The 14,421-nt window shown below is 37.0% G+C and overlaps 1 protein-coding gene across 4 annotated transcripts in view; it reads right to left on the bottom strand.

Annotated features, from left to right (window-relative positions):
• The window catches only part of PDHX (pyruvate dehydrogenase complex component X), a 77,101-nt gene that overhangs the window by 50,690 nt on the left and 11,990 nt on the right, over positions 1-14,421 (bottom strand). For all 4 annotated transcript variants that reach the window (XM_061203236.1, XM_061203238.1, XM_061203235.1 and 1 more), the window contains exon 2: positions 12,833-12,913. In XM_061203236.1, the coding sequence (XP_061059219.1) occupies positions 12,833-12,913 (81 nt within the window). The remainder of the gene's footprint in view (positions 1-12,832; positions 12,914-14,421) is intronic.

Genomic DNA, 14,421 nt, shown 5'->3' with positions numbered 1-14,421 from the left:
TATTAAATTTGGAACTGTGAATTTGTGGTTAAGGGGGACTTTATCTGGGAATCTCGTGTAAGTTGGATTAGAGACGATGTTCTTCCAGAATAATGGCTTCTGCCAAGTAACCAAGGAAGATTATCAGCCCAGGACCACTTTACCTCTACTTACGGGTTCCCAGAAAATGCAAATACTACAAATCTGAACCCCAAAGCCTCATGAAGAAATGCCTATGAGAGAACATTTTCAACAAGGTAAGCATTTTTATTCCAAGACAAATAAATATATTTGTCTGTTAGCCATATTATGGCATTAAATTCCATCTATAGGGTGGTGACTCTAAAATGTCTATCAAGTCAGACTTCACTCCTAAACTTTAATTCCTATAACCAACTGTCTATTGAACACGTTCCCTTGAATATCTAATAAGGAACTCAAACTTTACCACATCCAAACCTGAACCTAATTCTTTTTTTTTCTCCAGCTTTTTTTTTTTTTTTATACAGCAGGTTCTTATTAGTCATCCATTTTATACACATCAGGGTATACATGTCAATCCTAATCGCCCAATTCATCACACCACCATCCCCACCCCCACCACCGCTTTCCCCCCTTGGTGTCCATACGTTTGTTCTCTACATCTGTGTCTCAATTTCTGCTCTGCAAACGGGTTCATCTGTACCATTTTCCCAGGTTCCACATATATGCATTAATATGCAATATTTGTTTTTCTCTTTGATTTACTTCACTCTGTATGACAGTGTCTAGATTCATCCACATCTCTACAAATGACCCAATTTCATTTCTTTTTATGGATGAGTAATATTCCATTGTATATATGTACCACATCTTCTTTATCCATTCGTCTGTCGATGGGCATTTAGGTTGCTTCCATGACCTGGCTATTGTAAATAGTGCTGCAATGAACATTGGGGTGCATGTGTCTTTTTGAATTATGGTTTTCTCTGGGTATATGCCCAGTAGTGGGATTGCTGGGTCATATGGTAATTCTATTTTTAGTTCTTTAAGGAACCTCCATACTGTTCTCCATAGTGGCTGTATGAATATACATTCTCACCAACAGTGCAAGAGGGTTCCCTTTTCTCCACACCCTCTCCAGCATTTGTTTGCAGATTTTCTGATGATGCCCATTCTAACTGGTGTGAGGTGATACCTCATTGTAGTTTTGATTTGCATTTCTCTAATAATCAGTGATGTTGAGCAGCATTTAATGTGCTTCTTGGCCATCTGTATGTCCTCTTTGGAGAAATGTCTATTTAGGTCTTCTGCCCATTTTTTGATTGGGTTGTTTGTTTTCTGAATATTAAGCCGCATGAGCTGTTTCTTTATGTTGGAGATTAATCCTTTGTCCGTTGATTCGTTTGCAAATATTTTTTCCCATTCTGAGGGCTATCTTTTCATTTTGTTTGTAGTTTCCTTTGCTTTGCAAAAGCTTTTAAGTTTCAGTAGGTCCCATTTGTTTATTTTTGTTTTTATTTCCATTACTCTAGGAGCTGGATCAAAAAAGATCTTGCTGTGATTTATGTCAAAGAGTGTTCTTCCTATGTTTTCCTCTAAGAGTTTTATAGTGTCCAGTCTTACATTTAGGTCTCTAGTCCATTTTGAGTTTATTTTTGTGTATGGTGTTAGGGAGTGTTCTAATTGCATTCTTTTACATGTAGCTGTCCAGTTTTCCCAGCACCACTTATTGAAGAGACTGTTTTTTCTCCATTGTATATCCTTGCATCCTTTGTCATAGATTAAATGACCATAGGTACGTGGGTTTATCTCTGGGCTTTCTATCCTGTTCCATTGATCTATGTTTCTATTTTTGTGCCACTACCATATTTTCTTGATTACTGTAGCTTTGTAGTATAGTCTGAAGTCAGGGAGTCTGATTCCTCCCGCTCCGTTTTTTTCCCTCAAGACTGCTTTGGCTATTCGGGGTCTTTTGTGTTTCCACACAAATTTTAAGATTTTTTGTTCTAGTTCCATAAAAAATGCCATTGGTAATTTGATAGGGATTGCATTGAATCTGTAGATTGCTTTGGGTAGTATAGCCATTTTCACAATACTGATTCTTCCAATCCAAGAACATGGTATATCTCTCCATCTGTTGGTATCATCATTAATTTCTTTCAACAGTGTCTTATAGTTTTCTGAATACAGGTCTTTTATCTCCTCAGGTAGGTTTATTCCTAGTTATTTTATTCTTTTTGTTGCAATGGTAAATGTGAGTGTTTCCTTAATTTTTCTTTCAGATTTTTCATCATTAGTGTATAGGAATGCAAGAGATTTCTGTGCATTAATTTTGTATCCTGCAACTTTACCAAATTCACTGATTAACTCTAGTAGTTTTCTGGTGGCATCTTTAGGATTCTCTATGTATAGTATCATGTCATCTGCAAACAGTGACAGTTTTACTTCTTCTTTTCCAATTTGTATTCCTTTTATTTCTTTTCCTTCTCTGATTGCCGTGGCTAGGACTTCCAAAACTATGTTGAATAATAGTGGCGAGAGTGGGCACCCGTGTCTTGTTCCCGATCTTAGAGGAACTGCTTTCAGTTTTTCACCATTGAGAATGATGTTTACTGTGAGTTTGTTGTATATGGCCTTTATTATGTTGAGGCAGGTTCCCTCTATGCCCACTTTCTAGAGAGTTTTTATCATAAATGGGTGTTGAATTTTGTCAAAAGCTTTTTCTGCATCTATTGAGATGATCACATGGTTTTTCTTCTTCAGTTTGTTAATTGGTGTATCACATTGATTGATTTGCATATATTGAAGAATGTTTGCATCCCTGGGATAAATCTCACTTGATCATGGTGTATGATCTTTTTAATGTGTTGTTGGATTCTGTTTGCTAGTATTTTGTTGAGGATTTTTGCATCTACATTCATCAGTGATATTGGCGTGTAATTTCCTTTTTTTGTAGTATCTTTGTCTGGTTTTGGTATCAGGTGATGGTGGCCTAATAGAATGAGTTTGGGAGTGTTCCTTCCTCTGCAATTTTTGGGACGAGTTTGAGAAGGATGGGTGTTAGGTCTTCTCTAAATGTTTGACAGAATTGATCTGTGAAGCCATCTGGTCCTGGACTTCTGTTTGTTGGAAGATTTTTAGTCAGTTTCAATTTCATTACTTGTGATTGGTCTGTTCATATTTTCTACTTCTTCCTGGTTCAGTCTTGGAAGGTTATACCTTTCTAAGAATTTGTCCATTTCTTCCAGGTTGTCCATTTTATTGGCATAGAGTTGCTTGTAGTAGTCTCTTAGGATGCTTTGTATTTCTGTGGTGTCTGTTGTAACTTCTCCTTTTTCATTTCTAGTTTTATTGATTTGAGTCCTCTCCCTCTTTTTCTTGATAAGTCTGGCTAATGGTTTATCAATTTTGTTTATCTTCTCAAAGAAACAGCTTTTAGTTTAATTGATCTTTGCTATTGTTTTCTTTGTTTCTATTTCATTTATTTCTGCTCTGATCTTTATGATTTCTTTCCTTCTGCTAACTTTGGGTTTTGTTTGTTCTTCTTTCTCTAGTTCCTTTAGGTGTAAGGTTAGATTGTTTATTTGAGATTTTTCTTGTTTCTTGAGGTAGGCTTGTATAGCTATAAACTTCCCTCTTAGAACATCTTTTGCTGCATCCCATAGGTTTTGGATCGTCGTGTTTTCATTGTCATTTGTCTCTAGGTATTTTTTGATTTCCTCTTTGATTTCTTCAGCGATCTCTTGGTTATTTAGTAACGTATTGTTTAGCCTCCATGTGTTTGTGCTTTTTACGTTTTTCTCCCTGTAATTCATTTCTAATCTCATAGCATTGTGGTCAGAAAAGATGCTTGATATGATTTCAATTTTCTTAAATTTATTGAGGCTTGATTTGTGACCCAAGATGTGATCTATCCTGGAGAATGTTCCGTGCGCACTTGAGAAGAAAGTGTAATCTGCTGTTTTGGGATGGAATGTCCTATAAATATCAATTAAATCTATCTGGTCTATTGTGTCATTTAAAGCTTCTGTTTCCCTACTAATATTCTGTCTGGATGATCTGTCCATTGGTGTAAGTGAGGTGTTAAAGTCCCCCACTATTATTGTGTTACTGTCGATTTCCTCTTTTATAGCTCTTAGCAGTTGCCATATGTATTGAGGTGCTCCTATGTTGGGTGCATATATATTTATAATTATTATATCTTCTTCTTGGATTGATCCCTTGATCATTATGTAGTGTCCTTCCTTGTCTCTTGTAACATTCTTTATTTTAAAGTCTATTTTATCTGATATGAGTATTGCTACTCCAGCTTTCTTTTGATTTCCATTTGCATGGAATATCTTTTTCCATCCCCTCACTTCCAGTCTGAATGTGTCCCTAGGTCTGAAGTGGGTCTCTTGTAGACAGCATAAATATGGGTCCTGTTTTTGTATCCATCCAGCGAACCTGTATCTTTTGGTTGGAGCATTTAATCCATTCACATTTAAGGTAATTATTGATATGTATGTTCCTACGACCATTTTCTTAATTGTTTTGGGTTTGTTTTTGTAGGTCCTTTTCTTCTCTTGTGTTTCCCACTTAGAGAAGTTCCTTTAGCATTTGTTGTAGAGCTGGTTTGGTGGTGCTGAATTCTCTTAGCTTTTGCTTGTCTGTAAAGCTTTTGATTTCTCCATCAAATATGAATGAGATCCTTACCAGGTACAGTAATCTTGGTTGTAGGTTCTTCCCTTTCATCACTTTAAGTATATCATGCCACTCCCTTCTGGCTTGTAGAATTTCTGCTGAGAAATCAGTTGTTAACCTTATGGGAGTTCCCTTGTATGTTATTTGTCGTTTTTCCCTTGCTTTCAATAATTTTTCTTTGTCTTTAATTTTTGCCAATTTGATTACTATGTGTCTTGGCGTGTTTCTCCTTGGGTTTATCCTGTATGGGACTCTCTGTCCTTCCTGGACTTGGGTGGCTATTTCCTTTCCCATGTTACGAAGTTTTCCACTATAATCTCTTCAAATATTTTCTCAGGTCCTTTCTCTCTCTCTTGTCCTTCTGGGACCCATATAATGCAAATGTTGTTGCGTTTAATGTTGTCCCAGAAGTCTCTTAGGCTGTCTTCATTTCTTTGCATTCTTTTTTCTTTATTCTGTTCTGCAGCAGTGAATTCCACCATTTTGTCTTCCAGGTCATTTATCCGTTCTTCTGCCTCAGTGATTCTGCTATTAATTCCTTCTAGTGTATTTTTCATTTCAGTTATTGTATTGTTCATCTTTGTTTGTTCTTTATTTCTTCTAGGTTTTTGTTAAACATTTCTTGCATCTTCTCGATCTTTGCCTCCGTTCTTTTTCCGAGGTCCTGGATCATCTTCACTATCATTATTCTGAATTCTTTTTCTGGAAGGTTGCCTATCTCCACTTCATTTAGTTGTTTTTCTGGGGTTTTATCTTGTTCCTTCATCTGGTACATAGCCCTCTGCCTTTTCACCTTGTCTATCTTTCTGTGAATGTGGTTTTTGTTCCACAGGCTGCAGAATTTGAGTTCTTCTTGCTTCTGCTGTCTGCCCTCTGGTGGATGAGGCTAAGAGGCTTGTGCAAGTTTCCTCCTGAACCTAATTCTTGATTTCCCCGCCTGCCCACAAAAAAACACACCTGTTTCCCAATCTCCGTTATTCCACCCTTCCAGCTCAGGCCCAGCGGGGCATGTAGTCAACTCCTGCTCACTGTTCTGGATATTGCTGACATTTGGTGATTCCTCTTTCCTGCGTTTAAGCTTCACTTACATTTTAAAAATCTGTCTTATAATTTTCTATCCAGAAGTGAGCAGAACCCTGACCGCATCTGTTTAGATGGTCATACTGACTAGAAGTCCTCAGGACTGGCCTTTCCAATGTGAGCCTGTAAAGGGAGCTACTTAAATTGCCTACAGTTAGCTCTTGATACCAGAGCACTCCTAGGGCCTGTTCCATTCAGTGCAAGGCTACTATCAGGGCTCAAGAAAGCACATAACGACCACTTCCTACAAAATAACCATGAGTGTCGTTACCTCTTGGCTTTAGGATAAGGACACTCACAGACTGATAAACTGCAGCTTGATATTCAAGATCCTTTCTATAATCTATCTTATCTCACATCCTCCATGCCCTTAATGCAGCCAGAACTACCTACGGTTGCCAAAATACATGTCATGACATCTCACTTCCAAGATTTTGACAAATTGTTTACATTACTTATAATGTCCTTCTTTCTTTTTTTTTAAAAAAAGCCCATATATTACATAAGGACCAACTCAAATAGTACCTCATCTGTAAAGCCTTCTCGATGCCTGTCACATCTCCTGCTCTTGCCTTACCGTCCCCTCTGTCAATATATTTACTGATCAGCCACTTACAGTGCTGCTGGGTCTGTTCTATTGATTATTACTATGCTAGTCATAACCACAAAAGGAAACATATCAAAACTCAGACATGTTCACCACTAAGGAACAGAATTAAGATGTGCTTCCAATCAGAGGTGGTACATAGCACATCAAGGACCAGTCATGGTCATCTGGATAGCCTCATTGTGCCACACCTCCTATCCTCTATGTTGGCCCAATCCACAGTCCCAAACTCCTGCTGTGAGGCCCATTCTGTAATTTCTCTTGTTGACTTTCCTAGCACCCCAGCCCTGCCCACCCCACCTGCAAGAACTGGGGCCTTCTCTCAAACTCCCAAGCTACTAAATACTTGCAGCCTTCTTCCCGACGCCCAACACTTGTCCTTACTGCCATGAACGGCTCATCTCCTAGAATCACAGCATAACTAGGTCAGACTCTGAACTCTTACCACTGCCTAAGTTCTCTCTATACAATTTTTTTTTTAACATCTTTATTGGAATATAATTGCTTTACAACATTGTGTTAGTTTCTACTGCATAACAAAGTGAATCAGCTATATGTATACATATATCCCCATATCCCCTCCCTCTTGCGTCTCTCTCCCACTCTCCCTATCCCACCCCTCTGGGTGGTCACAAAGCACCGAGCTGATCTCCCTGTGCTATGAGGCTGCTTCCCACTAGCTATCTATTTTACATTTGGTAGTGTATATACGTCAATGCTACTCTCTCACTTCGTCCCAGCTTACCCTTCTCCCTCCCCGTGTCCTCAGTTCCATTCTCTACGTCTGCGTCCTTATTCCTGTCCTCCCCCTAGGTTCATCAGAACCACTTTTTTATTTCCTTTAGATTCCATACATTGTGTTAGCATATGGTTTGTTTTTCTCTGTCTGACTTACTTCACTCTGTATGACAGTCTCTAGGTCCATCCACCTCACTACAAATAACTCAATTTTGTTTCTTTTTATGGCTGAGTAATATTCCACTGTATATACGTGCCACAACTTCTTTATCCATTCATTTGTCGATGGAAACTTAAGTTGCTTCCATGTCCTGGCTATTGTAAATAGTGCTGCAATGAACACTGTGGTAAATGTCTCTCTTTTTTTTTTTTAAATTTATTTATTTATTTATTTTTGGCTGTGTTTCTGTGCAAGGGCTTTCTCCAGCCGCGGCAAGCGGGGGCCACTCTTCATCGCGGTGCGCGGACCTCTCACCATCGCGGCCTCTCTTGTTGCGGAGCACAGGCTCCAGACGCGCAGGCTCAGTAATTGTGACTCACGGGCCCAGTTGCTCCGCGGCACGCGGGATCCTCCCAGACCAGGGCTCGAACCCGTGTCCCCTGCACTGGCAGGCAGATTCTCAACCACTGCGCCACCAGGGAAGCCCTAAATGTCTCTTTTTGAATTATGGTTTTCTCAGGGTATATGCCCAGTAGTGGGATTGCTGGGTCATATGGTAGTTCTATTTTTAGTTTTTTAAGGAACCTCCATACTGTTCTCCATAGTGGCTGTATCAATTTACATTCCCACCAACAGTGCAAGAGGGTTCCCTTTTCTCCACACCCTCTCCAGCATTTATCGTTTGTAGAATTTTTGATGATGGCCATTCTGACTGGTGTGAGGTGATACCTCATTGTAGTTTTGATTTGCATTTCTCTAATGATTAGTGATGTTGAGCATCCTTTCATGTGTTTGTTGGCAATCTGTATCTTCTTTGGAGAGATGTCTATTTAGGTCTTCTGCCCATTTTTGGATTGGGTTGTTTGTTTTTTTGATATTGAGCTTCATGAGCTGCTTGTGTATTTTGGAGATTAATCCTTTGTCAGTTGCTTCATTTGCAAATATTTTCTCCCATTCTGAGGGTTGTCTTTTCGTCTTGTTTATGGTTTCCTTTGCTGTGCAAAAGCTTTTAATCTATACAATTTTATAAGCGCTAGCCTGGACCACTCAATATCAACATTTGCCTGGATGACCTCCCATGCCCACCGAATCACATATAGAGACCCCAGAAGTCCTTGCCAGGGCTAGTCTCTGGAATCAGTCAAATCCTCCCAGACCATGTCCTTCATTCTCAACTCACTCTTCCCTTTCTCTTTCCATTTTTAACACTTGGTTTACCATTTCTCACGCTGAAGCATAATAATGGCTATGGGGAACTCATCTGGTCAATTTCTCTGTGCATCTGTCCAACAAGCCCTAATAAGGGACTGAAGATTCATCTCCCCAAAAGTTTAACATGTTGCAGAATGAGTAAAGCATAGGGAGGTGGCTAAAAGAATCCATCCCACAGTCAGTACCTGGTTACTCTACAGACACATATGGCAATGACCAGAGGAAGGAAAAAGGAAAAGAAAGCAGCTGCCAGAAAAATAAAAAGTCTCCTTCTCCAGCTTCCTTCACAGTAATTTTTCCTCTGTCCTCCTTCTGTACCATGAGCGCTATAGCATCCTTATCTCTTTGGCCTTCATATGCTTAGTCTTATTTTTTAAGCACCATACTAAGTATTAAAATCTGGCAAAATAATTATTTACAATAGCCAAGGTATGGAAACAACCTAAGTGCCCATCAATGGATAAATGGATAAAGATGTGAGATATATGCATATATATAATGGAATATTACTCAGCTATAAAAAGATGAAAATTTCACTATTTGCAACAACATTGATGGACCTTGAGGGTATTGTGCTAGATGAAATAAGTCAAAGAAAGACAAATACTGTAGAATTTCACGATATGTAGAATATAACAAACAAAACAAAACAAAAGAAATGAACAAAGCAAACCAAACAGAAACAAACATGTAGCTACAGAGAACAGAGTAGTGGTTACCAGAGCAGAAGGGCCAGGGGAAGGAGGGGAGGACAAAATGGGCAAAGAGGATCAACTGTATGGTGACAGACGGAAACTAAGTTTTTGGTGGTGAGCATGCTGTAGCATATACAAAAGTAGAAATATAAGGTTGTACACATGAAATATACAATGTTATAAACCAATGTTACCTCAGTAAAAAAATAAATTTTAAAAAATCTGGCAAAATGGTTGCTATAAACAATAGATTAATATAGCTTTGTAGGTAGTATTGTAGCAAGTATTTTCTTAGTAACAGCAAGATTCAAATTCACTTGGAGCTCATAAAAAGCTGAGGAAAGAGTAGTTTCTCACTCCATGTTATATCCCAAAGGCTACTGATTGGACAACTTTAGAAAATATATATTAGTACAAAAAGTTCAAACATACACAAAAGTTATAAGGAAAGTTAATGAACCAACTTTTATAACTATTACAACTGTCAACTGACTCATGAATACTTATACTCTTATCCTCCCACCAGAGGTATTGTGAAGTTAAGGCCAGACGTACTATCATTTCATACGTAAGTATTTCAACTCATATTTCTTATAGGTAAGATTTTAAAAATTATTAGCATAGTATCATTAAACCTCTAAAATGATTAATTCCTTAATCTAATTAAACATATAATTTTCAAATTCCCCAAATGTTTTATTCGCTTGAATCATAAACAAAATAAGGTCCCTACATTGGAACTGGTCTCTTAAATCTCCTTGAAGCTATAGGTTCCCCTACCTCCTTCCTTTCCCCATCTTCCCATCCCTTGACATGAATTTGTTGATGAAATTGGCCTGTAGAAATCCCCACAGTCCGGGTTATGCTGATATACTCCTCTTGGTGTCATTGGATACATGCCTCTTTCCCCTATATTTCCTGGAAATTGGTAGCAAGAACTACAGGCTTGATCAATTCAGCTCAATTTTCTGGCAAGACAACCTTATAGCTGGTGGTACTATCTGGTTTTCTCTCTTTTTGTGATATTAGCAACCATTGATGGTCACTGGCTATATCCCTTAATTCATTAGAGATTGCAAAATTGTGATACAGTGACATTCTATCATTCCTCCATCTTTTAAGAGCTGGGATATGCCAATAATTAGAAACTTATCATCACCAACTACTTGGTTACTCTAAACTACAGTTCATATAGGAAAGGCAGGGAAAAATACTTGAGTCTTTCCACTTATTACCAGTTTTGAAAATGAGTTAATTTACTAGCATCCCCCAAAGCAGACCAACTATTAGTATTTTTCTTTGGTATTATTGTGAGCTTCAAATTTAAATATATTTAATGTGTTTCAATCCACTGTAGATATTATTCTTACTGATCCTCAAATTGTCCCATTTTTGGCTCCTGAGTCCTTTAAGACGCCCTCAGGAGTTTTTGATAACTGCTTTCCTTTCTAAATTGACAAGATGTTCCAAGCTCATCTTGTACATTTCCTGCCCCAGACCGGGAAGTAGCTATTTTCCAAGGAGCTTTGGTTTACTTTAGTAGGAAATGGCATTTAGATACTATAGTCTCATTGTTAGGGGTGCTCATTGCTACTGGGTTTGTCATTTTTCCAGGCCCTGCCATGAAAAAGAGCTAGAAAATTTACCATCACAGGATCTTTCCTTAGCCTTAGCTATCTTTCATCTGTTTTTCCTTTAAACCACACTCAAAGGCTGGATTCCCAATAATACCATCTTAATCACTCATTTGCTTTATCCCATAAAATACATTTTTTAAAAACCTTAGAATAAAAATACCAACATAACCACTATAATACTATTACTCTAAACAATTTAAGATATTTTTAGAGATGTCATTGTCCTTTAATTACAATCTAGTAGCGATAGATAGTCAAGTTTGTTGACATTTGAAATAGCCCCTCCTTGCATGGTTGTTATATCAGCAACTCAATATATAATTAGGTTCTTCTGTTTCAGTTGGTTTCCATTTTTAGGGGTCTTTTAAAATTAAATTCTGTGTTAAAATTATGCAAAATATGTATATGGTTCCAAGTTAAGGAGACAAAACAAGATGTATTCAGAGAAGTCTAGCTTCTGCTCCTCTCTCCATCCACCACACTGTTTCCTCCATCACACTACAAATAACCATTTTTTTGTTGTTAAATTTTTGTTTTATCCTTTTTTAAAAAAAATTTCCAAATATTAGTATTCCCATCCCTTTCTTCAATGAATGATACACACTATATCTATTAGTCACCACCCTGCTTTTTTCCTCTGAAGGTCACTCTACAATAGTATAGACACTCTTCATTCCTTTCTATAGTTGTGGATGTAGTATACGTTATTCATCAAATTGTGTACTGACCAACAGATGGATTGTTTCTAACTTTTGCTATTACAAACACCGCTGCAATAAATAGCCTCACATGTGCATCTTTTCTTATTTTTGCCTTGAGATAGGATCCCTAGAAATAGAACTGCCTGGCGAAAGGGTAAATATAAATGTAATTTTTCTAGGTATTGACAAATTCTCTCCCCTAGGGCTTATACCGTTTTGCATTTCCAACAGCAATGTTAGAGAGTGCCTGCTTCCCCCCATTCCCTCCACAGTCTCATCAACAGAATAACTTGTCAAACTTTTTAATTTCTGTCAATATGATTGGTAAGAAATGATGTATCAGTGTAGTATTAATCTGCATATTTATTAGTACAAATATTAAATAGCTTTTCATATGTTAGAGGCAATTTGCAGTTCTTTTTCTGCAAACCATCTGTTCTTATATCTTGCACATTTTCTTGCTGAGTTGATAGTTTTCTTATTCTCTATTTTTCAGAAATACTAACCCTTTGTGATTAAAAACTGCAAATACCCTTCTCCAATTTGTCATCTTTTTTACTTTATTATGTTTACAGCTATAATAAAGTTATTATTTTTACCATAAAATGTATCTATATTTCCCTTATTGCATCTGGATTTTGAGTTGTAGTTAGGGTGCTTATCCACTTCCAGGTTCAGAGGAATTCACCAGCTTTTTTCCTAGTACTTGTCTGGTTTCATTTTTGTATATTAAGTGACTGATTCACTTGTAATTTATCATTGGGATAGTACAAAGACTAAATCTAATATCGTCTTCCTTCATTATTTAAACACTAAATATTCATGTCTATTTCCTCATTTTCCATTCAGTTCTGTTAGTCTGTCTTTTTAAGCACCAATACCACAGTTTTTATTATAAAGGCTTAATAACATGTTTCAATATCTAGTAGGTCTACAACTCTCCTCTCTGCTCTTCTTTAATGAGAATTTTTCTTATTATTCTTACTTATTTATTCTTTCCAATGAAATTTATAATCAGCTTGCCTAGTTACAGGAAACACACACACAGAATTATTATAAAGTCACAAATTAACTTTAGGGGATTGACAAATTTATGATGTTGAAACTAAAAGCTAAGAGTAAGAACTAAAACTTGGAAAAAAGCACTAAAATAGTTTACCATTCTCTGCTTGTGAAAAGATACAGGCTGAACCTAGAAAACCTTTGCTACATTACCATGAGAAATTTTTATTTAAACAATTAAGATTAACAAGCAAAGGAACCAATCATTTCATGTATATCATGTATTGTGTAAACCAGCTCATTAGGAGAAAACCAAAATGATCAAATAACACAGGTATTAGTAATGCATTGCTCACCTTCCTTTTTCAGCCATTTCACAATGTTCCCTTCTTCCATTGTAGGAGACAGTGATGGCATTAGTATCGTAATAGGATCAGCTGAAATTGAAAAAAGGAAAGATTAAACACAAAAAATAATGCACCTCATGATGCAGCAACAAAAAGTTCAAGTAAATTAATATCGAATTCAATTTGAGAAAAAAAATATTCCACAGTCTGAAAGACACCCAACTGGTCAAACTAAGTGTTCAGTAATCTTTTCTGGAATATTTTCAACTCCTTTTTCATAGTTCCCCAAGCCCTCTATGCATATTTTCAAGCCAGGTGCTTACAAGATTAAAAAAAAGAAAAGCTGATTTGTGTTTCATCTTCTTCTCCTTCCCCTTTTGTTGCTGCAAAAAATATTTACAAGTAGAATGACCAAAGGAAAACACAAAAAAAAAAAGAAAAAAAGAAATAAAACTAGAGTTCTGATAACCTAAAACAAAAGAATTAAGATTAGACTTACAACAGAATAATCAAGATTAAACTTTAGAAACTGGTTGTGTTTTTACTTTAATCTAATATTACACTATTCAGAAATCGAAGGTTCTTGATGCTAAGTGTGAAAAGCAGAGGTTTGCCTTGTCAAGAATGATAGGGCAAGTGAACTTAAGTAGTTAAATTAATCTCAGATTGTGTTTCATACCACAATTCAGCTAGGGACCCAAAAAGATAGACTCAAACCAGGGTGACCTCTCAATAAAGCATAGCTACTTTTTCCTTAGATATCAAAAAAGGAGACACGCTATATATTTGGCCAGATGCACTTCCCGATAATTCCACTGTCCAGGACCATACTTAAAGAGCGCACAGCTGTTAGATTACAATTTACATAAAGTTTATACTAATAAAATAGTTCACAGATTGCTCCAGTGCTTATTTAGCAGTAGCCATAGTAACAAATTACATTGCCTGAAATCTTCCACAAAACCTATTCTCTCCTCAGATTATTCAACTCTCTGACCCAAAAAAGCAAAATATACCACATCTGACATAATTCAAATGTGGAAAAGGGTAGACTAGGGCTTTTTTTTCCTCCCATTGATGTTTTAGGGTTAAAAATAAGGGAATTGATATCAAAAAAAACAAACAACCCAATCCAAAAATGGGCAGAAGACCTAAATAGACATTTTCTCCAAAGAAGATATACAGATTGCCAACAAACACATGAAAGGATGCTCAACATCACTAATCACTAGAGAAATGCAAATCAAAACCCAATGAGGTATCACCTCACACTGGTCAGAATGGCCATCACCAAAAAATCTACGAACAATAAATGTTGGAGAGGGTATGGAGAAAAGGGAAGCCTCTTGCACTGTTGGTGGGAATGTAAATTGATACAGCCACTATGGAGAACAGTATGGAGGTTCCTTAAAAAACTGAAAATAGAACTACCATATGACCCACTAATCCCACTACTGGGCATATACCCTGAGAAAATCATAATTCAAAAAGAGTCATGTACCACAGTGTTCACTGCAGCACTCTTTACAATAGCCAGGACATGGAAGCAACCTCAGTGTCCATCGACAGATGAATGGATAAAGAAGTTGTGGCACATA

This window comes from Eubalaena glacialis, chromosome 10 (assembly GCF_028564815.1).
Source record: "Eubalaena glacialis isolate mEubGla1 chromosome 10, mEubGla1.1.hap2.+ XY, whole genome shotgun sequence".
NCBI classification, from domain to species: Eukaryota; Metazoa; Chordata; class Mammalia; order Artiodactyla; family Balaenidae; genus Eubalaena; species Eubalaena glacialis.
Note: the sequence above shows the minus strand (reverse complement) of the source record. Positions and strands in the feature narration are given on the sequence as shown.